The 26,693-nt window shown below is 44.4% G+C and overlaps 1 protein-coding gene across 1 annotated transcript in view; it reads right to left on the minus strand.

Annotated features, from left to right (window-relative positions):
• RALGPS2 (Ral GEF with PH domain and SH3 binding motif 2) overlaps nucleotides 1-26,693 on the minus strand; it is a 2,773,917-nt gene that overhangs the window by 627,316 nt on the left and 2,119,908 nt on the right. Inside the window, exon 14 of the mRNA XM_044085226.1 lies at nucleotides 3,156-3,300. Coding sequence (XP_043941161.1) covers nucleotides 3,156-3,300 — 145 coding nt within the window. The remainder of the gene's footprint in view (nucleotides 1-3,155; nucleotides 3,301-26,693) is intronic.

Below are 26,693 nucleotides of genomic sequence, written 5' to 3' on the forward strand. Positions count from 1 at the left end.
CTAGGGCTACCCGTTCCAAGGACCTAAATATGGCATGTGACTTAAATAGGACATGCTGGAGGGACAGATTTACCACCCAGTGACTGCAACGTCTTTGGAATCGGCTACCAATTCACGTGAAATACAGCACCTCTATGACACTGTTCAAGAGAAACCTGGATGAGTGGATGGGGCACTATAAATTCTTACTGGGGATAGAGCCCACAACCCTCCTGGACATGGCCAGTCATCACTAAATGCAATCGTGGGTACCGACTAGCATTTCTATGGTATTATAGTGAGATGAAATGGATAAGTTTAAAATTACCTCTGGGTCTACAGCCTAGTAATCTCCTATGAGCTTAATCCCTTAGATAAAATCTTCATTAATATTAATACCTTCCTATTGTGAGTCTTAAAATATTCATCAATAAACTGGCTAACCTACATCATTAATGGCTGGCATGCTCAAAGCTTCCTTGACATTATAAATGCTAGACGCCACTTACAGTTAATCTTACTAGAGGCACCAATAACCTTAATCTTGTCCTCACATATATGGCTACTTCTTGCAAACCAACATATTTATCACTTTCCCTAGTTAAATACGACCATAAATCAATGACCTTTCCTTTAAAAGCAGAGGTACTTCCCCTGCAAATGCCTGTGTGTTTAAGAACATCTCAAAAGTTAACATTCATCGATTACCTGATGGCCTACATAAATATAATAAATGAAATAAGCACTTTTGTAGAAGAGCTGATTCCTGTAACTCTAGAGTTATATGAGCTCCATGATTACACAATAATAGGGAAAAGAAATACTCCCCATTAAACAATAAAATAGTCTTGCACAATGAGTAACCTTACTGTACTTAAGCAAATTTAAAATTGTGATAACAGGTGACAGTGACCAGTTGAGTGCAATCTAACTGGTTCTCTACAGCCTGTAAGTAAATTGGGCAACAGATGTTTAGTGAGATGGAGGGGGTCTTGTGGTTATGGATTATAAGGTGACTCAACAGATACAAAAAGTGTACCAAAACAAGAAAAAAACAACACAGTGTTGAAGTGTCAATAGCTCAGTAGTTAGTATGTTCCTCTTGATACTGGAAGATCTGAAGGCTCTTGGTTCTATTTGCACAACAGGAGCTTGGATTCGTCTTCCAGTACCAATACTTCTGTACACCATAATGATGTGCTGTAATTCTGACAGTCCAGCTTTCAGATAAGTTAAATTGACATCACATTTACCAAACTTGGTGGTAGTTTAGCAGTTTGTTGAAGACTGCACAGCACTTAACGCAAGAGTAGGGACTTTCTACTAATATCTCCATTAAAACAATATTTTTTCCTTCCCTTTTCTTTGCAGATGCACTATAAATCAAAATGTCAGCATCATTAGCAGTCACAACCCTCTGTTAAAATAAAATCCCCACAACTCATTAGACTCATTATCTTCTTTTAGAGCCCATCTTCAGGAATATTCTGGAAGCTGTTCCCATCCTTTTCCACCATCCCATTAGATGAAACTTATCCCCATAACCTTGCTCATATTATCCAAAGATGCAATAAAATGAATGATGCCATTTGCTCTGGTCAAATTTCCCCTTAGCCACATAAAATAACACTTGTCCTTCCCTCAATACAGGTCACTGGTGAACAAAAAGTGAATTCATTACTCCTACGATAGCAGAAAAGTGGAAGGCTAGACTTACTGACTGATGCTTACTGGATGTACGTCGTCTAAGTATTAACACAATGCAGCATTCAAATCAGAGTCCGGTACTTTGTCTCCAGGGCTCGGCTAGCAATGCTGTGATTACACAATGCAGACATCTAAATGCCGGAGTGAATTTATTTAATGGGTCTTTTATGCAGGTTTATTTTTCCACAAACCTGCCATTCAATTGCAAAATGTATGAACATGAAAGTAAATGGAAATACCAAAATTATTTCAAGTGACATACAATTTCTCTCACTATATGCTCTCTCACAACCTTCTCAGACCAAATGCAATCCTGGATATTACAGCAAAGACTCCTCTACAAATTGGATATTTTTTGTGTAAACTAAAGGCATCCTTTTCCTGAATGAATCCTAGTTCTACTTGGAGAGCTCATTCTACTGATGTAATACCTACACTGAGTCACTAAGAACCAACAGAGCAGTGATAAGTTTAAAGGTGGCAAAACCCTGCACCCCCAAGCACATATTAATGACTAGAAACTGAGAAGAATAAAGGTTAAAGCAAGTTTATAAGGTAGTGATACAGTCAGTGTAGTAACATGGCAAAAATTAAGAGCAAATGCAAGCTCACCTCTACAATACAGAGCTATGCAGTCCTAACTACAACCCAGACAACCAGAGACTGAGTAGTGGACTGGGCAATGGGAGAGCCAAGAAGGGGAAGATGAACGTGAGTCAGTGATGATGGCTGATATACCCTGAAGACAGAGTGGTGGTCTCACTTGGATGGTCTCTGCCATGCATTCAGAGGCAGGCTTGTACAGCAGAAAAAGAGCAGAATCACGGACATGGGCTTGGTCATCTCAGGAAAGTGATAGCTGTCTTCATTAATAAGGTGGGTGGAGGAATGTACACACATAGTGAGGACATAGGATTCCTGGAGTGAAGACAGGCCCCATGTCAGCCACCATGGACAGAGTCAGACCTTAACATAAATTCCTAAATACCTGGGATAAATAAATACCTGGGATGCAAGTAACAGCATAAATCACCTCTGTAGTTACCTGCATTACATTATGGCCCATCTGATTGGCTCTCACTTCTGAACTAGAGAGGGTCCAGTATGGGGAAACAAAAAGGTTGAAGACTGACAGGGGGCGGTTGATGGTCAGCAGGCATGCAGACAAAAAATACAAAGAACGAATGTAGAGGATAAGTAAAGCCGAGCTGTACGCAGCAATGTTCTAGCTAAGTAAAGCAGAGCCATACGCAGCAATGTTCTAGCTAAGTAAAGCCGAGTATGCAGCAATGTTCTAGCTAAGTAAAGCCGAGCCGTACGCAGCAATATTCTAGCTAAGTAAAGCAGAGCCGTATGCAGCAATGTTTTAGCTAAGTAAAGCCGAGCCGTACGCAGCAAAGTTCCAGCTGAAATTAGTCACATGAGCAGCAGTACTTACAACGACACTTGTACACAAAACTTGTACTAACTTGTATCCTAAGCTGTGGCATTTTCTGTGCCCATGAGGTAGAAGGTTCCGGGGTGAAGGTGGGGTTGGAGGTACTTGTGCAGAAACTCCTTCTTGACCACAGACAGATTTCCGGCTACTCTGAGGAGAGGAAGAAACATCAGGACCTGTAACAGAAGATACAATTCCATCACTTTTTTAAAGAATAATCAACTGACAAAACTATTACCAATACATACACACTACATTTCCCTAACAACCTGCAGCTAAGAAATTTGTACAGGAGACCTATGACTGATGAGGAAATAAACACATCAGGAGCCTTAAATGGAAAATAGAAACCATTTATGTATGTATCACAATGACAGATCTGTATGAAAATCCACCTTCTGTAACAGACAGGACTTGAGACAGTGTCAGGACCATTCAATGGATCAGACTTTTCCAAGTTGCTTGGAAATCTCTCACCACCAAACATCTGTTATTTCTTAGGTAATATTGTTGAAGTAGGAATACAGAAGACGCTTCTGAAAATGGAGCTTTCATATTTGATAAGAAGAGAGGTCCCATCCATCATTTGTAACAGACAGGACAGAGTCCCTAGCTAACTCTCTTGGGTTGCCACCACCATGGGAAACTACCATGGACGATGTGTCCTGAAAAAGGACCTGAACATGAAAATATTACCCAGCACATACTGCTCTGCAGGGATGTTTAGTGAAGGCCAGGTAGTGACTCCACAAATACTGCTCATGTATAGCTGAACAGCTAAAGCTACAGCAAACATATTGCCTGGAGCTGTAGGCCAAGGCTTTCCATCCTTCCCATTGCAAAATGCAATGCATCCGGGCTACCCTTTAGAAACAAAATGCAATGCATCCGGGCTACCCTTTAGAAACAAAATGCAATGCATCCGGGCTACCCTTTAGAAACAAAATGCAATGCATCCGGCTAACCTTCAGAAACAAAATACAATCCATCCGGCTAACCTTTAAAAACAAAATGCAATGCACCCGGCCAACCTTTAGAAACAAAATGCAATGCACCTGGCTAACCTTTAGAAACAAAATGCAATGCATCCAGCTAACCTTCAGAAAAGAGCAAATTTAGAAACCATCATACAAAGCCTTGATTTAGCAAAGGATATTTAGTCCTTCCAAGATTAAATTTGTGCTATCTGCAGGCTTCAATACAATGAAATGCATTTAGTTTTGTTTTAAAACTCAAGAAAGACTTATTGGTTAACAGACTGATTCAAAATGGATTCAGTAATAAGTTTCAGCACAAAAGGAGGGTTTGTTACAAGTATCATCCTTCCCATGTGAAAAAATTTCAGACAAAGGAGTAACAAGGAATCTACAAATCTATTTTCACAGAGGTAAACAACCACTAGAAAAAGTTTTCCTTCAACAAAAGCAACTGACTCATGGAGTACAGAAATAGCCCTTGTCAACTTGAAAATGTCCCAGGGATCAGGTCCTCTAGTAGGAAGCCTAAAGTGAAACACAAAGCTTTCTTTTCATTAAGCGAGGCAAGAAAGAGCAAGCCCAAGCCTGTGTGAAAACTAGAGGCAGCAGCCAAACTGAAAAATAACTGAAGCCAGAGTCAAACATCTCAGAAAAACAGGAACAAATCAAAGAGACAGGACTAAAGAAGGAGCTGGATACCCAAATAAAAATATACATTCAGCCAATAAGCCTTTTGAACAGATGGCTGTTGAGAGGAAGAAATGCCAACTACCCTCCCAGAAAAGGCTGCATTACTGCCTATTAATGGAACTGAAAAAGTCATGCTGTCAACTTGATGGAGTTAGTTATCTAGATGGGTATCACCGAAAAGGATAATGACAAAGCAGTTTCTTCAGATAAAAGGGAATTAAGAGGAATAATGGATTTTTTGTCTGGGCCAGCTGTGAGAAAGACCTCGGCAATGAGAAATTTGATGTTCTGAATAAAACTATCAACAGGGAAAAAAGAAGGAAAAATGCAAAGGAATCCAGTCATTCGTGAACCAAGAAATCTTCAGCCTGCCCCCCCCCCCCCAGCCCCCCCCCAGCAAAGATATTTCAGCATTTGACACTGGATGGGCATGCAAAGAGGTTGCATACAGGTTTACCCCAGAAATGGCCCCCCACCACCACTTTGTCACTGCAGGACATAGTAACAATTGCAAGGTAACAACATTCAACAACTGTGCCTTTCCATTGAAGTACTGGGCTCCCATGGTATGCGGGACTGGTCATCAAGAACTTGTATGAGTAGATAGTCTTCAAGTTCCCCTTGTCTGCTGATGAACCAGACAACAACCATATTTGTCTGATTAAAAGAAAGGACTCCTTAAGGTAGGGAGTCATAAAAAGCTAACACCAATAAGAGTGTCCTCATTTCCAGTCAATTTATGTGATGATAGGATTTTGGAGAAAAAAATGGCATTCTGAACCACATGCCCTCTAAAGCACCCCTCCCCCATGTTAGAGTAGATGCATCCACAGTAACTGATGTCTGAGAAGTCTAAATGGAAAGAAGTCTGGACCATGACACTGATTGCTGGATTTCAGCTACAAACGTAGATACAATCTTCATGGATCTGAACAGGAAAGAAGAGATGGCTGAGATTTTGGGACCACTTAAACTGTACAACAAAGAACCTAAAGTGAAATTTAGCATGACAGACCACATAAACAGAAATTAACAGAGCCTAGGCCTCAAGAAACAAATCCTTGCTGGTACAGCTTGAAATGAGTAAAATGAAGCAACTACCTGCAGCAAATGGATTTTCATACAGATATGTCATTGTGGTACATACATAATGGAACAAGGAGGCCCAACAACAAAAACTTTTAGTTATGTACTTACCATAACTTTAGATGTTTGGGATCCATCTCGCCTACATTCTGTACTGATGGGCTCGGAGCCGATCCCTCGGCTCCGACTCGGCACGCTTATTGAGCTATCTTTATCCCAGGATGCACCACCACTAATCCCCCAGATCTTGTTTGTCCGCATTCATGCACACATGCACAACTTGTTTATATAACATTGTTAGATGTTTCAAGATGAAACAACAGGATTCGGACCTTCTGATATCCTCTGATCTCCAAGGAAGGGGGAGGAGGGTGGAGATGGATCCCAAACATCTAAAGTTATGGTAAGTACATAACTAAAAGATGTTATGTGATCCTATCTCTATACATTCTGTACTGATGGGACAGCGTCCCTAGCACCTAAATCCTAGGTGGCTCACTGGAAAACACTCCTGCGCACTGTGGAACCAAATGAAGCTCGTCCTCTAGATGCCACATCCAATTTGTAGTGGGAAATAAAAGGAAGACCATGTAGCTGCAGCACAAATGTCACTAATGGCAAGCTTAGAATGGAATGCTATCGAAGTAGCCATAGCCCTTGTAGAATGAGCTTTGACAGAGGTGGTAAGCTCTTTGTTAGAATAGGAATAAGCTTGAGTAATACAGTCCCTGATCCATTTGGCAATAGTGACCTTTGTGACAGCTTTGCCCAATTTATTGTCTGCAAAGGATACAAACAACTGATCTGTTTTCCTTGTTTGTTTGGTCCTGTCTAAATAAAAACATAGCTGCCTGTGGACATCTAGTGTGTGGAATATGAATTCCGCTTTGTTAGAGTATTTTGGAAAAAAGACTGGAAGTTCTAAGGATTGTTGTAAGCAGAAACTAGAACAAACTTTAGGGACAAAGGAAGGATTTGGCCTGAGGGATACTCTGTCTTTGTGAAAAACAAAGTACGGGGGTTTTACTGACAAAGCTTGAAGCTCTGAAACTCTTCTGGCAGAAGTAATTGCCACCAGAAAAGCTGTCTTCCATGATAGAAACTTTAGATCACATGTAGCCGCCGGTTCAAAGATGAAGGAAGTCAAGGCGCGTAACACTATATCGAGATCCCATGAAGGTGCAGGATGAGAAATCGGAGGTCTTAATAGAGCAGCACCTTTCAAGAAAGTCTTACACAATCTGTTGCTCATTAAAGGTGGGTCTATGGATTCGTGAAAATTGGAAATCGCTGCCAATTGTACCTTGATGGTAGAAACTGAAGAGCCTTGATTGAAAAGAGAAGTTAAAAATTTTAGTACTTCTGCCACGGAATAGAAATGGGGTCCAGGCCGAGTTGAGCCCAAATAGCAAATCTTTTCCATTTGCTAGAATACAGTTTCTTTGTAGCAGATTTATGGGCCGAAGATAATATGTGTACAACGTCTGGATCCAAAGTATGACTCCTGACTATAGTCGGAAGAGGAGGAGCCAAGCAGTCAATTTTAAGGTGTGCAGGGACTGGTGGAATAGTCCCGACTGATGAACCAAAAGGTCTGGGATCTGATCCAGGAACCATGGATCTTCCAGAGCATATTTCCGAAGATAGGGAAACCATACTTGACGAGGCCAGTAAGGAGCAATTAAGATCATTTTGCTCCCCAAGATAGATGCCTTTTGAATCACCCTGGGAAGGAGAGGAACTGGAGGGAAGGCATAAAGCAAGCCGGTGGGCCAAGGACGGACTAGTGCATCCATGGGGCTCTTCCCCGGAGCCGGGGTTAGGGAAAAGAATTCTTCGCACTTCGCATTCAGAGGAGTCGCGAAGAGGTCGCAACAAGCTGAAAATCTGACTTGCAACTGTCATATTCAGAGACCATTCGTGAGGAGAAAGGATGGTTCTGCTCAATCTGTCGGCTATCACATTGGACTTGCCCGGGATGTGAGTAGCCACTAGGAAGCGTTTGGTCGAGACTGCCCATTCCCAAACTCTCATGGCTTCTCTGCAAAGAGGATAGGATCTGGTCCCTCCCTGTTTGTTCAGGTACCAGACAACTGACATGTTGTCTGAGTGAACAGCAATTACACCCTGAGGGAGATCATAGTGAAGGGCTTGAAGGGACAGAAGTACTGCCCTCATTTCTAAGATGTTGATATGACGTAGAGTCTCTTCCGGGTGCCATTTGCCTTGGACTGACCTGCCCAGGGAATGCCCCCCCCACCCCATCTGGGAGGCGTCCGTGGTCAAAGTGGCCGACGGAGGAGGTAGAACAAAGGGTCGTCCCTGATCCAAATTGGAGGGCACTAGCCACCAGCGAAGGTCCCGTTTGCAAGACTCCGTGATCCATATGAGGTGACTGAGAGGGAGTTCCTGAAAGGACCACTGAGCTGAAAGAAGCCACTGGAGAATTCTCATGTGCAACCTTGCCAAGGGGACTAGAAGAACCGTGGCGGTCATGGATCCCAATAGCTGCAGGACCATCCTGGCTGGAGCTTTGGACCTGGGAAGTAAGGCTCAAACTTGAGTCTGTATGGTTTGTATTCTGTCTGTAGGTAGATAGACCCGCATTCGGTTTGAGTCTATCTCTACCCCTATGAATCTTATTCGTTGAGATGGCAGCAACACAGACTTTGGACAATTGAAGGTGATTCCAAGGGAACTGCCCAGTGATATAGTGGCTTGAAGGCTCTGCAGTAGTAGATGCCTGGAGGTGGCAGTTAGGAGCCAGTCGTCTAGATACGGAAACACCTGGAATCCTAGACTTCTCAGGTGAGCAGTCACGACTGCCAAACACTTGGTGAACACCCTGGGGGCTGTGGTGAGACCAAAGGGCAGCGCACGGAACTGAAAATGACTGCCTCCTAGGCTGAAGCGCAGATGTCTCCTGGACGCTTGATGTACCATGATATGGTAATAAGCGTCCTTGAGATCTATGGAGCACATCCAAACACCCTTCTCCAGCAATGGGAGAATGGTTTGTAGGGTGACCATTCGAACTTGGACTTTCTGACTGAACGGTTTAGGATGCTGAGGTCCAAAATGGGCCTCAAGTCCCCGGTCTTTTTTGGCACAAAAAGAATCTTGAGTAAGTTCCTAATCCAACCTGGTCTGCGGGGACCGGTTGGATGACTCCTTTTTGCAGCAGCTTTGAAACTTCTGAGGCTGCAGTATCCCGCTGACTGGGTGGCGGGTCCGGGATTTTTTTGGACTGAGGGGGGGGATGAGAGAATGGGATGGAGTAACCTCCGGCGATAATTGAAGCACCCATCGGTCCTGAGTGATACCTTCCCAGGCTTTTAGGTGCTTGACGACCCCGACTGGCTCCGGAGCTGCACAGCCGGGCAATCCCTCAGGGACTGTGAAAGGTTGAAGAGCCACAAAAGGACTCGCGGTCCCCAGTGTTGCGAGGGCCTCTGCCGCCTCTGGGACGGTGCCTTCCGGAAGAATTTCCCCTCCCTGCCTCTGGAAGGGGAATCCTCCTGCTGTGAGGGGTAAGGCTTCTGAGATCTACGGAACCACATTTTCCCTCCTCTTTTAGCCTTGGGATAAGGCCGAAAGGGAGTGGAAAATCGTGCCCCTACCGCAGTCAGAGTCTTACCCTCCTGTTCACAGCGGGTCAGTGTGTCCTTTACCTTGGGTCCAAACAGGGAGGACCCATCAAAGCGTCGGCAAAGGAAGACTTAAAGGCCTCCTGACACAGGCGGAGCCAGACTTGTCTCCGTAGAGCAATGCCTGTACCGCCGCTCTACTCGCCCAGCCGCATAAGAAATGAGCCTCATGGACGAGTTTGAGATGGGCGACATTGTAGCCAGCTAAGAGCCAACCGTCTGGGCCAGCTCCTCAGGCAGGTTACCCAAGAGGGTATCGGATAGTTCTTTAATCAGATCCCTCTGAAATCTGGTAAAGTGCGTAAGGTAGTTCAAGGACCTCAATGTAAAGGCCGCTGAACTCAGGGTGCGCTTTCCGTACCGATCCATGCTCCTAGACTCCTTATTAGGAGGATGGACGGACGTCGAAGCCTCTGCTACATCTTGCTGGGTAGCAGATGCCACCACCAAAGCATCTACAGCCACACCTTTAGTCAGAAACTCTTTTTCAGGGGGTGCCGAGAGGAACTTATTCGGACGAGCAGGCACCGGTTCCACAGAGTCTGGGTGTTCCCACCCCGACAGATCAAATCCAAGAGCTCATCAAGGGGAGACACCCAGGAGGCAGAGGGCTGCGCCCCGAAGGCCTTCAGGAACACCGACTCATCAGCAGAGGGAGGTTTGGACTGCCAGCCGCCTCATTGTTTTAGGGCTTCCAGGATGTCTGCAAAGGAGACATCATCCGAAGGGACCCCTCTGCATCATCGAGATCAGTGTCTGATGTAAGAGACTCATCAGGGGAGTCAACGTGCTTCCTCTTGCACGATCTCTTCCTGGGAGGTTCTTCTGAAGAGGCTTCAGAAGGACCTCCAGGAGGGGGAGAAACCCCAGTGGGGGTAACCTCAGGCCCCGGGGCTCCGCTGTCTAAGGACAGGGGGACTGCCAAAGACCCAGTCTCGGTATGCAGGGAAGGAGCCGGGAAACCGTGGAGGTAGCCAAGGAAGATTTGGCTTCATAGCCCTGAAGGCGGGACCACCAGAATCCTGGGAGGGTCCCACCTCCGTATACGACAGTGGGCGGCACTCCGCCGCCCGGCACCAAGAGGGAGACTTGGGACTGAAAACATCAACCCCGAAGCCTCCCCCCCAGGGCCGACGGAAGAAGTCCATGTACTGAACTCCGACCCAAGAGCCGGAGTTGGAGCAAGGGTCGGGCCCGACCCTAAAACCTCCACCGGTTCCACCAGCACCGGCTCCAGCGGTGAAGCTGTTGGAGGAGGAACCATAGTAGGGAAGTGGACCATCGGCTCCGAAGCCAAATGGGCTGGAGCCGAAACTAGCTTTTGGAACACCAGAGACTGGAAGAGTCTTAGGAGCACCCTGTCGATGTCCAAATCAGACATCTTGGATGATCTAGAGGATACCGATCGGGCCCGAACCGATTTCTCCATCGGCTCCGAAGGACTCTGGGACCGGCTCGAATGGACTCTACCACTATCGGCTCGAGGGAGATCTCAAGGCAATTTCCTTCGGTGCCGATAAGGACTTCCCGAGGAGGAAGAGTCTGAGTATCGGCTCCAATATCAGTGGAGCCGATGAAGGTGACTCGCCTCTCGATGCCCCAGTCCTCGGCTCGAAACCAGAGGGTCGAGGCTGGAGGCATCGAGGCACCTCGGCTCCGAAGTCCGTGGAGCCGATGGAGAAGTCTGCTTAGATTTTTAGCAGTCGGTTCCGACTGACTGGTTTTGAAGGAGAAGGAGAGGAAGATAAAGCCTCCTCGAAGGATGGCTTAATTAACCTTCAGGATTAATTTGTTTTCCTCTCCTGGAGGACTCTTGACAAAAGGCATGACACGCTACAAGATTCTTGTAGGTGCTTGGCGCCCTAAGCAATAAGACGAGGAGTGGGTCCGTTATGGACATTTTATAACCACACCTCGTGCACTTTTTAAACCCGAGTCTATGCTCTTTGGACATACCTGTAAAGAGAAATACAAGAACTAAATCGTTCAGAAACAATAATATAAAAAGTTTTTTTTTTTTTTTTTACAGTACAATGGCGAAATCACACAGCAAGACAGAGAGTCAAGACCCTCTAACTTAAACGGGCACTTGACCCACGAAGAAACAGTAAAGTAAAAGTAAAGCAACAGGGAAGGCCCTCTAACTAAAAAACCTTCCTGACAGGAAAAACACGAAATTCTCAACAAAACTAATCAATACACACTCGTATGACAACAATAGCTGTTAAAACAGCTTTTGGATTTAAAGCAAGCAAATTTCTGACAGGAAAAAGCCTAAATAAATAGTACTTAGCCCAGCCAAGTTGAGACCACGTCTAAGCTTTGTGAGATCTGGGGGATTAGTGGTGGTGCATCCTGGGATAAAGATAGCTCAGCCAATAAGAGGCCTCGCTCTATAGCATAAGCGTGCAGAGTCGGAGCCGAGGGATCGGCTCCGAGCCCATCAGTACAGAATGTGGGCGAGATAGGATCACATAACATCAGATGTTTAAGAAGTATCCTATAAAAGTAAAGACTGAGCAGAAAACTAAGTGCTACTCTCTGATTTTCATGGAGATGATTAGTTTGGGCAGGCACTCCATTAAAATTCCGAAATGCATCAACAAACTGCAGCAAGCAGCCTGTTATCTAGGCATGAAAATGTCTCAGTTCTCTGCAGTCTTTGATGAGGCACTATTACAGACATGAATTTGGTGAATATCCTGGGGCAAACAGAGTTGGGTCATGGAGGAACTCTGTTTCACATGGATGGGGAGCCTATTCCAGATGGACACGTCTCTCCAGTGGGTCCAAGTTATATCACATGCAAGGTTTAAATTTTTAGAACAGGTATTTCTGGTGGAGTTTGTTTTGTGGATATGCAAGAGGTCCATCAAAGTGGAGTTTGACAATGTCTTTACGCCAGGCATAGATCTCCCCCTCAACAGCCTGCAAGAGACAGAATACAGGTATAGGGCTTAGGGCATAGGGCTTTGAGATGGTCTGCAAAGTACATGTTACACCTTGTATTGTTTTAGTGAGGAACCTCTGTGGATGTTCCAATTGTTGGATGTGTCTGGTGCCTGGTTAGGTATACACCAAAGTGGGCATTGTACTCAATGACAGGTCTTATAAATGCTGAACACAGTGGAACAAAGATCTCCCTGAACCTAGATGCAACACCTTTGTTCATAAGTTACACAAAGTAGAATGATTTCTTCACTACTGTAGAAATGTGATGGTCAAAGGCTAGATTACTATCTGCGTGTTTCCCCAAGTCTCTGATTAGTGTGTCAGCTTAGGGATCAGTTGTCAATATAAAGGTTACTAGGGTGGATGACTTCCCAAACAATACTACTATGCATTTCTTGACATTTAGTTTTAGTGCATGGCTCAGATACCACTTACTTGTCTGTGTCAGCCTTTCCTGGAGAGCATCAATGAAGTCAAGAAGATTCCACTGTGGAGGTAATCTTGGAGATCCAAAGAGCACATCTAATCATTTTCAGAAATATGCAAATGGCTAGAATACACCACGCCTACACAAAATGCTTCTTCTGGGATGACTAAGGTTTAAGGCCACTGTGATCTGTGGTCATTTTACCTTTCTAGTTCCAAAAAGGAATGTGGAATAAAATCTTAAGTCTTCCTGGCATGCTGAGACCTTTCGGATTGCTCTTCGCTTTAACAGGCTCAACACCAGTTTCCTTGCTGCTTGCTTTTAATGAAGAGGGATGCTTTGTAAGAGAAAGAATAGTTGTGTAAAATCTTACCATAAACATAGATGTCCTCCTTTTCCATGTTGCAGTATTCATGGTGTGGGATTCCCCCACCTCAGGCGATCTGATGTTGGCTCCTATAGAAAAGCTTAAGCCTGGCTGCTGTAGGTGCATGGGATGTCACATGCAGGGCCATAAACCAGGGACCTTAAATGTGACATCTGCATGCACAGACCTCAGAACATGAAGCCCAGAGGAGTGGCCTGACAGGAGAACAAGATGCCAACCAAAGGAATAAACGCCACTGTAAGGCTGAACAGATGAGCCTTCTGGGAGTGGAGGGAGTGGTCAGAGGACAGACCCTGCAATAAGAGAATAGGGGGTATGGAGAGTGGGAAGGAATACTGCAACATGGAAAAGAAGGACATCTATGGTTATGGTAAGATTTTAGAAAACTATTCTATGTCAATCTATTCCAATGTTGCAGTATTCATGGTGTGGGAGAGTACCACAGCTTAGGAAGAGTGAGAGGATGGCAGAATGGTTAAGGTGATTACCTTTCAGACACAAGGTGCAGGGTTCGAGTCTCACATGGGATAACTGGCTAGGCTTAAAATGGCCCACAAGGGCAGTTAGCCTAGTACTAATCTATGAACCTATGATGGCAGGAGGCAGAGGTAGAGGATTCCAGGAATCCATGCAGGACTGCTCTAGCAAAGCCTGCTATGGTCCTGGAGACTTGGACTAATTTGTAGTGTTTGGTGAAAGTGTGAACCGTAGACCAGGCAGCTGCTTCCAGGATGGAAGCTGTGTCTAGGCCTTGGAGAAAGGCCTTGGAGGTAGCCATGCCCCTGGTTGAGTGAGCTCTTACACCATGAGGCAAGACTTTACCATGGTGTGAGTAACAAAAAATAATTCATTTCCTGATCTAACAGGAAGTTGTTTGTTTGGCGACTGCCTTGCCCAGGGCCTTGGGGTGAAAGGACATAAAGAGTTGGTCAGACTTTCTGAAGGAATTAGTCTTGCCTAAGTAGAATCTTAACTGTTTGTGTATGTCCAAATGAAGGATCCTCTCTGCGTTGTTGGTGGGAGTTGGGAAGAAGGTAGGTAACTGGATGGACTGGTTTAAGGATAGTTCATTTACCACTTTGGGCATGAAGGAAGGATTTGTGCATAAGGTAACTCTATCATTGTGGAAGGTGGAGGGCAGGCCATGAGGGCCTGTAGTTCAGAAACTCTTCGAGTGGAAGAAATGGCCACTAAAAGAATGGTTTTCCAAGTGCACGTTTGTAAAGTGACTGAAGTAGCTGGCTCAAAAGGAGGTAAAGTGAGTTTTTCTAACACAAGGGTGAGGTCCCAGGGAGGAGGGTTGGGTTTTCTTGGTGGTCTAATATGTAGGACCCCTCTCAGGAAAAGTTTAACATCCAGCCTGGAAAGCAGGGGGGGGGGGGGGGCTGTAAGGATAAGCATGCTGAAATGGCTGAAAGGTGGACTTTCACAGAGGAGTAAGCTAGTCCAGCCTTAATGACATCACAAACGTAGCTAAGGACTAGGGAGGGGTCGACCCGCAGTGGGTCCCTGTCCTTAAGACCCATTTAGAAAATATTTCCCATTTAGATAGGTATGTCTTTCTAGCACAGTTGGTTTCCTGGCCTCCCTCAGGACTGAAAGCACGTCCTCAGAGTACAGCTGTCTAAAGGATTAGTAGTTGATCACCCAAAGTGTTAGATTTAGCATTTGTAGTTAAGGATGAATAAAATATTTTTTTGTTGATAGAGTAGGTCCACCTTGTGAGGTAACTTGTGGTGATTGCCCTTGGCTAAAGAGTAAAGGGGGAACCAGTATTGCCTTGGTCGGTAGGGAGTCACCAGCAAGATTTTTGGTTGGTCCTTCTTGATTTTCAGAAGGACCTTTTGTATTAATGGGAAGGGGGGGGATGCATAAAGGAACATCCCCTTCCAAGGGAAGCTGAAGGCATTCACTGTCCGGGCTGATGGAGTGTTATCCCTGCTGCAGAATCTGCTTAGTTGTCTGTTCTGGGGGGAGGCAAACAGATCCACTTGAGGCGTGCCGCACCAGTGGACTATGTCTAGGAAGGTTTCCCTGTTTAGCATCCATTCGTGAAGGTGAGAGGATGTTCTGCTGAGCAAATCTGCTTGTTTGTTTTCCTGAGAGGGGTGTAAGAGGCCTGCAGGAAAAGACTGTGTTGGGCGGCTAGCTCCCAAATCTGTACAGTTACCCCACATAAGAGATAGACCTTTGTTCCTCTTTGTTCAGGTGCCACACGACTGTGGTGTTGTCTGTAAAAATGTGAAGGTGGTCTGTAGGGCCAGCAAGACTGCAGTCATCTCCCTGACATTGATGTGTTGTTTTTGAAGGGTAGGGTTCCAAGGCTCTTGTACCCTGAAATCCTTTAGAGTTGCCCCCGCCCCCACCCTAGGTATGATGCATCTGTGTGCATGGATTGTGTGGGGGAGGGGGGTTGTAGGGGAATGATCTGGTTAAGGAGGATTTGTTGGATCCACCACCGCAATTCTGACTTTAGGCAGGGCAGAAGGGGAATTAGTTTGTCTAAGGAATGTTGGTTTTGGGACCACACATTTTTTTTTTAAGTACCATTGGAATTTTCTCATGTGCATTCTGGCTAAAGGAAGTATGGGGATCGTGGCTGCCATGAGTCCCAGTACTTGTAGGAATTGCCTTGTGGAAAGGTGGGATACAGAAAGAAAGCCTTGGAAGTGACTTGAGAGAGACTGCACTTTGTCCTGAGGGAGGAAGGATCTCATCAAGTCTGATCTGATCCTGCATCCCAGGAAAACTTTGTTCTGCTGGGGGTGAAGGGAGGATTTCTGAAGGTTTAGGGCGAACCCCAAGTTGTGCAGAAGGGTCATAGTGAATTTTAGGTGACTATAGAGCATGGATTCTGATGCCTCTAGGAGAATGTCATCCAGATAAGGGTATAGTCGGATACCCTCGGTTAAGCAAAATCCAATAGCTGGAGCCAGGCATTTTGTGAAAATTCTTAGAGCAGTAGATAAGCCAAAGGGCAAGGCTGTAAATTGAAAATGTGAGGAAATGCCAGTAAATCTAAGGAATTTCCTGTGGAGGGCTTGATAGGAATGTAGAGAGAAGCTTTCTTCAAGTCCAGAGTGGCCATAAAGGCTTGGGGTGGTATCAGGGGTAGGAGAGTTTGCAGAGCGCATCCTGAAGAATGGAACTTTTAGGAACTGATTTAGGAAGGAAAGGTCTAGCACGGGTCTCTAAGGACTATCCTTTTTGGGGACTAGGAACAGATGAGAGTAGAATCCTTTTCCTTCCTGACCTAAAGGGAAGGGTTCTATAGGTTCCTAGGGAGAGGAGCTCCTGCAGAATGAGAGGTAAGAGGTAGAGCTGGGGTTTTTTTGGTGGGAAGGGGATGGTTTTTGGCTTTGGTGTTTCCCTCCAAGATAGAAAGTATCCCTTTTGAATGATGGAAAGGACCCATTGGTCTGAGGTGATGGTTTTCCAAAAGGGGAGACCAGTGGGGAAGGTAGGCAGGCAAGGGAAGGTGGGCAAGGCAGTCACACAGAAGTGGGGCCCCTTCTGTCTGGAAAGGGCCGTTTGGAGGGGGGGTTGACTGTTAGGTGGTCTGGATTAAGGCCATCTCCTGGATCCCCTTTTAGGTCTAGAGGAGGAAGGATGAGAAGAGGAAGGAATCCTCTTGACAAAAGAAGTTTTTGCAGGATAATTCCTGCAGTACTTAGGGAAGGGGCACACCAGCAAATGTTTGATGTCTTGCAGCTCTTTGCTTATCTCTTGCAAGTTTTTGAAGAGCTCAGCTGAATTTTTGCCAAAAAATAAGTTGTGGTCCAGTGGAGCATTCATAATTTTGGATTTGAAATCCTCTGGAAGAGGTTTCAAGCATAGCCAGGAATATCTGCGAAGGGCAGAAGCTGCAGACCTGGCCGAGGCTTCTGCTGCATCATAGCTACACCTGATGGAGTGTCTGGCCACTTGGGTGGCTAGGGACAGTTTGATGCAATGTCAGACTTAGCAGGACCATCAGGTGTAGAGGCTAGCAGGGTCACTAGATCCAGAGCGTATTTGACCATGTGTGTTTGGTAATTAATGGCTCTGAAAGCCAGGGTAGAAGTGTACACCTTTTTATCCAGTCTATCCATGGTTTTACTGTCCTTGTCTGTGGGCAGGAGAGAAGCAGAAGGTATCTGTCTAGACTGTCTGTCTGCAGCCACAGCAATGACAGCTGGGTCTGCCAGTGGAGGTTTTACCAGGAATCTTTGGTCATCAGGTACCTTATAAAACCTGTCTGGTCTTTTAGGGGCTGGAGGCTGTGAATCGGGGTTCTTACAAACAGAGTTAAATGTGTCCAGGAAGGCTGGAAGCATGAGGTATAGCTGAAGGAGGGGGAGACTCGAGTTGCAGAAGTTCAAAATACCTCTTCTGGGTGTCAGACATCAGGGTAGTGCCCAACTTGAAGTACTCCCTCATTTATTTATGGTTTCCCCAAACGTTATATCGTCTGGTGGGGAGTCCCCTTCAATGGATTCTTTGTCTGGGGAAGAGTAGTCCACAGGGGAAGCAATTTGAGACACATAAGAGACTGAATCCTCTCAAGAGGAATCATATTGATATTGCTCTTCTCCCTCTTGGGTAGTGGGAAGGTGGGGAGAAGAGGCAGAGGCCGGGCAAGGGCTGAACACAGGGATGGAGGAAGGTATAGGGCCTAAGGGCCATGAAGGCCTGCATTATTATTTTATTATTTATTTATTTCCAGTTTGATAACCGGGGAAGTCCACTGGGCTCGAAAGCCCGTTTTCAGTGGAGGCCCGGGGAGAAAAGCTCCAAGAAAATACAACGAAGTAATACATTGCACACAAAAATACAAGCATACATTAATGATGATACATTGAACACAAAAACACAGCAGAAAGAGAGTAAACTAATACATTATTGACAAAAACACTCAGAGTTCTAATAGTACAATATTTTAACAATTCTTCAAAGATGAGGTACATTAGGCAGTATATATAAGAAAATCTTGTTTTTATGTAACTATAATGTTAAGTGGAGAAGTAAAGAAGGAGGAAAATAGGATGAAATAAGATCTAGGTAGGGAGTATACAATTACATTTCCAATTTTGGGAAAGGTGGGAATAGAGAAGGGATTTGAACTGTTTTGTAGTAACTCTTAAGAGGGAAGGAAGTGAGTTCCATTTTTGCTGTAGTGTAAAAAGTAGGAGTTGGCCAGGGGTCGCTTAGGTCTGTACACAGATAAGAGATTTTGGTGGCTAGATCTTAGGGGCCTTGGAGGAGTATATAAGGTCAGGCTATTGGATAATGCTGGGCAAGCAGTAGGGTTAAAAATTAGTTTGTGTGCAGTAGTAAGTTGGAGGAAGTCGAGTTGATTAGGAGTTCTAGCCATTGAGCTACGGAGGCAGATGCAATGGTGAGTTGAGTGGGGGGAGTTAGTGGCGAATTTGGCAATTTTGTAGTAGCAGCTTTCTAGTTTTGAGGAGATAGAAGTGGTGAGATTAGATAGAATAGGGGCACCATACAGTAGAGAAGGGAGAAGGAAGGTTGTGGCGAGGGTTTGTTTTGTAGAAGGAGTGAGAAAGTTAGCATTTCTATAGAGCATACCGAGTTTCTGATAAGTTTTTTTATGTTTATTTGAATATGATTATTAAAATTCAGGTGTTCATCAATGGTAACTCCGAGTAGTTTAGCACAACTAACAACTTCTATTGAGGACTGGGAGAGGCTGGAGATTAAGAAGGAAGACTTGACTAGAGTTATTGCTTTTGAGGGAGAGAAGAGAATGATGTGAGATTTGTTGGCATTAAGGGAAAGATGATTTTGAAGCATCCAATTTTCTGTTGTTGTAAAGGCCAATTGAGTTTTGGCTTGAAGGCTAGGGGCAGAGCAGATAACCGTGGAGTCGTCAGCATATTGTACTATTTCAGCATGAGGGATTGAAGAGTGAAGATCATTGATAAAAATGTTAAAGAGTAGAGGCCCGAGTATAGAACCCTGCGGGACACCGGTAGGTAGGAATTTTGAGGTACCAGTATTCCATTTCACAGCTTGGGATCTATCAGAGAGATAGCTTCTGAACCAAGAAAGAGAGTTGTGGGAGAGATTGAGGTTAGAGAGGTGGTTGAGAAGGAGAGAGTGGGATATTGTGTCAAAGGCCTTAGAAAGGTCAAGAAGAACAGTGGAGACAATATTTCCAGAGTCATTGACAATTTCTAGGAAGGAATGAAGAGCAGTTATGGTACTGTGAACCCATGTTGAGTAGGAGTGAGGAGATGATTGTTGAGGAGGTAGGGCATGAGTTGTTGGTGTATACACTTTTCAAGTATTTTTGAAATTGGAGAAAGAATAGCTATTGGTCGGAAGTTAGAGATAGAATTATTTTGCCTCCTTTATGGAGTGGCAGAATGTGGGCAGCACGCCAAAGTTTGGGGACATAAGATTCTTGGATGGATCTGTTTATGAGAATAGAGATAGGTATGGCAATGTCATCTGCTGCAAGCTTGAGAAAGAGTGATGGGATGTTGTCAGGGGCATTTGAGCAGGGTTTGAGTTTTAAGAGAAGTTGTTTGATTCTGGTGGTAGACACGGGTTGTAGAAAGAAAGTGGGAGGAGGATTAAGAGAGTTGGAATGAGGATGTATGAAGAAGAAGGCTTTGGGTTAGGGAATGGGAGGAAGTGGTGAAGGATTTAGTCAGTTGAGCTATGGAGCCAGTGAAAAGGAGTTAAAGAGAGTTATTTCAGTGTCAGTCTTATTATTGTCTGGACAGGGATTGGATTTTGTACCTGGATGTAGAGTGAATTGATAGAGTTCCAGAATTTTTGGGATTGTTAGTGAGGGTAGACTGAAGTTTGTTGTAGTAGGATTACTTATCATTCATAATGAGGTTTTTAGCTTGATTACAGATCTGCTTAAATTGCAGTAAGGAGGCTGGGTTTTATTTTTATTATATAGTTTCCAAGTTTTGTCCCTTTGTCTCATAAGGGTTTGGTATCTTTAGTTAGCCAAGGGGCAGAGTTGAATTTTATTCGGGGCTTGGGAATCAAGACTGTTAAGGAAGGTAGTATTGAAGAGTTCTAGTGCTTCATCAAGGGGGAGAGTATTAAGTGAATCCCAGTTTGTTACTTTAAGGGTTTCAGAGAATACTGAGGCATAATGTTGTTGGTAAAGCTGGGAGATGATCACTTAATGAGTCTGGTAAGGTACCAGAGCTGGAGATATAGTCAGGGTGGTTGACTAGAATCCAGTCCAAGATAGACCAGAAGGTTTAGTTTTGTTAGGTCTGGTAATGTTGTTTATTAGTTGAGTGAAGTTATAAAGATAGATAGATTGAGATGGAGTATTATTATTAATTATATTCCAATCAATATTTACATCACCTAGAATGATAGTCTCTTGTTTAATGTTATTTGAAGCCCAACAGAGAATATTATCAAGAGGGATATAGATGGTTATTATACAGATACTTTTGAAGTTGTTTAATTTAAGGGTTCCTATGACTAGTTCTGCATTATTAAAGTTTGGAATGGTATTTTGGTAAGGGCTGAGATTTAGCAGGCAGTTGTAGACTAAGGCTACACCACCTCCTTTTTTGTTTTGAGTTAGCAGTTTGGGGTTTTAGCCAGGTTTCTGTTATTCCAACTATGTCTCGAAGTTTGTAAAAGACTGCCAATCTGGCTGTGGTTCAGGAGGAAGATTGATATGTTTTGTCTTCTGTTTTTTCTTGGAAGGCGTAGGCTTCGGGGACGACCTAGGAATTGAGGCCCGGCCTGCAGTAGGAGAGGACTCGGTTGGTCAGCCAACAAGAGGTTCCCCCTCAATGTCGTTGGGGCCGTCTGAATAGTCTCCGCAGACGTGCTTTCCGTGGCTGCAGAAACAGCTTCCTCAATGATAGCCATCGAAGCTGACTGAGAAATCAGGCATTCCTCGGCCCCTATATCGGAAGCCGGTGGGACATCGACAATGCAGCAGCAGGAAAAGGCCTGCAAACTTTGGCTTTCTTCCTAGGTGGTTCGAGTTGGGTGGCCGGTCCATCCTAATGGCTAGGCATTTCAGACGCTGGTTCTTGAGATATAAATTTAATGTGGCCAAACAACTGCGAAGCATTTTATAGATAAGTTCATAGATTAGTACTAGGCTAACTTCCCTTGCGAGCCATTTTAAGCCTAGCCAATTATCCCCTGTGAGATTCTAACTCTGTATCCTGTGTTTGTAAGGCAAACACTTTAACCATTAGGCCACCTGTTTTGGACAAGGACTGACAAATGGAACACGGCATATGGTCGTATTCCTTACTCACACAAAATACTAACTTATAGTGGGTATCTTTGTACGGTATCTGACTGCCGCAATTATATTTGCTTTTTTTTAGATGACATCGGCCAATTAACTATAGCAAACCAAGCACAAGCAATGTTATTGAAAAACAAAAATCCCCAATGGGGTACTTATCTTTTCGAAGTAATCATGAGTAGGAGCTGAACGATCGAAGTGACGTCATCTGCGGCTGAAAAGTTCTGGGGTCTGTGCATGCAGACGTCACATTTAAGGTCCTTACATGCAGACGTCACATTTAAGGTCCTTTACTTATGGCCCTAGGTGTAACATCCCACACACCTATAGCAGCCAGGCTTAAGCTTTTGTATAGGAGCCGACGTCAGATCACCTGAGGTGGGAAATCCCACACCATAAATACTGCAACATTGGAATAGAAGGCCATTGCCACGCCAGATCACCTGAGGTGGGAAACCACACACAAATATACATTGACATTGGAAAAAAAGGGTTGGGATCTGGAAATGGGTATAAAAAGGTACATACCTGCCTTAGATGGAAATTACTTTCCTGACCCAGCCAACCTTACTTATCCTTTTCCAAATGTTCAGAGTCGGGCAGTCAGGCAAGTCCACAGAATTGCAATGGTTAGCCTCCTGGAGGCCAATGAGAATCCTGACCATTGCGTCCATTAGCTTAATGGAAGCCTGACTAAAGTGCCTGACTATTCCCAGCATTCTCCTGTTACTGCTGAATGTCATGCCTGAATCACATATGGCACCGACTCCTCTGCATCCTGCTAAAGAATGCCAGGAAGGAGTAGGAGTCTGGAATATGACACCAACAAAAAGTGAGGGTCCGGCTTTGTTTTTTCATTATTCTCCAGGTCATGCCAAACTTTTTTTTTTTTTTTTTTGTTTTGCTCTGAAGTCTGGAAAAGTCACCTTACTGTCCAAATCAATAAGATACAGACAGAAATGCCACTGTAAAGCAATGTTAAACCCTGCAGGAAAAACACCTTTTGCAAGGCTATACAAGACGTGGACCATGAAGTTGTTTATGTTAGAAGAGGTAATGGTCCAGTTTTTAATTTTTTCATGGACACATTCTGCAACCTTGCAATGTATGGTGCTTTTTGTCCATTTGGTCCATGTAAAAACATTCCACATGTATTTAAGTTGATAACTGCCTAAAATGAAAGTACGGAATGTGAGTTTGCAGTTCCCAAAACTGTCCTTTGGAGAGTATGCACTTCCACAATCTATCCATTGAGTAAGTACTTCCCAGCTTTGTCCATTGTAAGTACATACTTCCAAAATAGTACAGTTGAGTACACTTACCATAAATGTAGATGTTCGAGCGTATTCACTGTTACAGTCATCACACTTGGGTTATCTGCCTGCAGGAAGCCTTCAGTTGGCCCAAATACCACATTCTTGGGATTTCTGCGTTGGATGCTGTCGCTTCTTCCATGACGTCAGGTTTTCAGGGGTATAAAACAAGCAGCCGACACCATTACATCAAGTTTGCCCCAGATGTCAGGAGCCCCTAAATAGAAAGCTAGTATATGGTGGGGTAAGTACAGTTGTGTACACTTACCATAAATGTAGATGTTAGTGTGTATTCACTGTAGCAGTCATTACATTTGGGTAATCTGCTGGTAGGTTGCCCTCAGTCGGCCTGAATAACAAAGTCTTGGGTCCTGCATCGACTGCGGACTCCTCTTCCATGACGTCAGGGGTATAAAACATGCAGCCGACGCCATTTTATTCAGTTTTTCTTGCCCCAGATGTCAGGTGCCCCCCAAATGGGGAGCAAAAATTATATAGATATACATATACATATATATATATATATATATATATATATATATATATATATATATATGCATGTAATTTAGAATACAAATAATTTTTTTACTTCCAACTAAAAGCAAATACACCAAAAAGGCTTTTGAGCAAAGTGAAGGAAAGAAGAGGTATAATAAGAGGTAAAAAAAAAGGGGGCTGGCGGGTGGGTAACCCGGACTGTAACAGTGAATACACTCGAACATCTACATTTATGGTAAGTGTACACAACTGTACTATGTTCTTCGTGTTACACTGTTGCAGTCATTACATTTGGGTAGAATCCCAAAGCTATGGATGGGAGGATGGAATTATACAGCATTAGGAGCAGCTATAAGGCCCTGCAGGACAGCAGTGGCAAAGCCTGCCCTGGATTTAGAAAAGAGGTAAATGGTAATGTTTGGTGAACGTATGAACTGAGCTCCAAGTAGCAGCTTCTAGAATGTCTCTGGTGGGAACCCCTCTGAGAAAAGCTGCAGAAGTAGATGCAGCCCTGGTGGAATGGGATCTGATCCCCTTGGGAACAGGTTTACCATGGTACATGTAGCAGAAACGAATGCAATGACTTATCCATTTTGAAATACCCTGCTTTGAAACACCCTTCCCCTCTGCCCCTGCAGCAAATGCCACCAGTAGTTGCTCAGACTTTCTTAGAGATTTTGTCCTGTTTAAGTAGAATCTTAGTTGTCTGTGGTACATCCAATGAATCCAGAATCCGCTCCCCCTTGTTTTGCGGATTTGGGAAAAAAGTTGCCAAATGAATGGTCTGCTTAAGAGCCACACTGGATACCACCTTAGGCATAAAAGATGGATTGGTCCTGAGAGCCACCCTGTCCGGATAAAAGATAATGAAAGGCTCCACTGCCATGAGAGCCTGAAGTTATGAAATCCTTCTTGCTGAAGTTACAGCTAAAAGAAAGGCCGTCTTCCTGGAAAGAAATTTTGTCTGCAGTAGCAGCTGGTTCAAAAGGAGGAAAGGTGAGTTTTTCCAACACAAAGTTGAGGTCCCATGAAGGAGTAGGTGCTCTCCTGGGAGGTCTCAAATTTTTGGCCACTCTGAGATACTGCTTTAGCAGGGGATGGAAAGAGAGAGGAGGCTCTGTATTGTAATGAGTGGAGATGGCAGAGGCATGGATTTTTATAGATGAAAAAGATAGGCCCTTGTGAAGCATCTCAGTTAAATATTGCAGAATCTGAGGAATATTGGGCATTGCTGTGTTTATTCCTTGTGCTTGGTTCCAGGCACAGAATCTTTTTCATTTATCAGCATAAGATTTTCTAGTGCTAGGCCTTCTAGCCTCCAAAATGACATCCATCACAGGTTTACTGAGAGATGTGAGTGGTGAAATTAGATGATTGTCCAAGCTGCAAGATTCGGGGTTTGGAGCTGAGCGTGCAGATTTTGATAGTTCTGCTGAGACCATAGGTGAGGTGTCTGAGGCAGGTACCACGGAGGAAGGTGTGACATATTCCATAGAAGCGAGTGCCAGTGGTGGCGAGGCCAGTCTGGAGCAATCAGAATCATTTTTGTTTTTTCCGGTTTGACTTTTAGCAAAACCTTGGAGATCAGAGGCAGAGGGAGAAAGGCATAGACTGATGCGTTTTTCCAGCTGAAGGATACAGCATCCACTTTCCATGCTTTTTTGTGATGAATTCTTGTGCAGAATTTGTGTAACTGATAGTTTTGGGGGGAGGCAAAAAGATCTATGTCTGGGCTCCCCCATTTTCATGTCAACATGCTGAAGATTTGTGGATCCAGTTTCCATTTGTGTGGATCCATAAGATTTCTGATTAGTTCGTCTGCCAGATTATTTTGCTTTCCCGGCAGGAATTGAGCTTGTAGATGTATTTGGTAAGTCATGGCTGTGTTCCACAAGGCCATGGCGAGTCTACAAAGAGGGCAGGAGTGGTTACCCCCCTGCCTTTTTATGTACCACATAACTGTGGTGCTGTCTGTCTTTATCAGTAGTTGTCCTGGATGAAGGAAGTCCTTGAAGGCTGTCCGAGCATTCCGTACAGCTAGCATTTCTTTCTGCTTGATATGTAGGTGCATTTAGTTTGGGCTCCATTGGCCCTGAATGCATCTCCCTGCCAAATAGGCCCCCCAAGCATAGTCTGATGCATCTGTAGTCAGGGTTTGGGTGGCAGGGGATAGAATGAATGACAGTCCCTTGTTTTGGTGACAGGCCTCTGCCCACCATAGGAACTCCTGTTGCAGGCAAGGAATGAGAGGAATCACTGTTTCCAGGCTGTGACAATGTTGACTCCATAAGCTTTTTAGGTACCACTGAAGTTTCCTCATATGCAGTCTTGCATATGGAATTAGTAGAATGCAGGAAGCCATGAACCCCAAAGCCTGCAGAATTTGTCTTGCAGATAGCTGGGTTTTTGTGGCCACTTGTCTGAAGTATGTTATCAATTGAATTTGTTTGTCTGGAGTGAGGTAAGCCATCTGGGCAGTTGTATTCAAGCTTGCACCCAGGAATGCAATTATTTGAGAGGGTACCAGTTGTGATTTTGTTTCGTTTATGGTGTACCCTAGGCATGATAGAAGCCTTTTTACAAACGTCAGATATTGTAGAAGAGTGTCCTTGTTTTATGCCTGAATTAGACAATCGTCCAGATAAGGATAAATTTGAATGTTTCTGTCTGCAAAATGCAATCACTGGTGCCAGGCACTTTGTGAAGACCCTGGGCGCAGTAGATAAGCCAAAGGGCAGTGCAGAAAACTGGTAATGCAAATAGCCTGCTTTGAAGTGGCGGTATCTTCTGCAAGATTCCCTGGTTGGGATACGCAGGTAAGCTTCTTTTAAGTCTAGGGTTACCAACCAGGCATCTTTGCCTAGCATAGGCAGTAACTGTTGTACAGTCAGCATCTTGAACTTTGGAATGTCCAGGAAGGTATTTAGAATGGATAAGTCCAGAATTGGAAGCCATGATTCGTCTTTTCTGGGTACCAGGAAGAGTCTTGAATAAAAACTTTGTCCTTTTTCCTTTTCTGGTACTGGTTGAATAGCCCACATATCCATGAGGGACATGACTTGTTTCTGGGCCTCTGCCCACTGATTTGGAGGCAAGTCTGGCCAACCATTTGGAACTGGCAACGTATGGAAATGAAATCTGTATCCCTGGGATACTATATTTAAGACCCACTTGTCCGCGGTAATTAGATGCCAATTTTGAGCATGAAGTGCTAGTTTTCCCCCCAAAGGGTCTGCCAAAAGATAAGTGCTTGGAAATGGCAGAGGAAAGTAATTGAGACTGCTTACAGTAGGGGGGTGCTTTGCTACTTCCAGATTTGGAGGTGGAAGCACCCCAT

Source organism: Protopterus annectens, chromosome 10.part0, assembly GCF_019279795.1.
Source record: "Protopterus annectens isolate FY-2018-M chromosome 10.part0, PAN1.0, whole genome shotgun sequence".
NCBI lineage: Eukaryota > Metazoa > Chordata > Ceratodontiformes > Protopteridae > Protopterus > Protopterus annectens.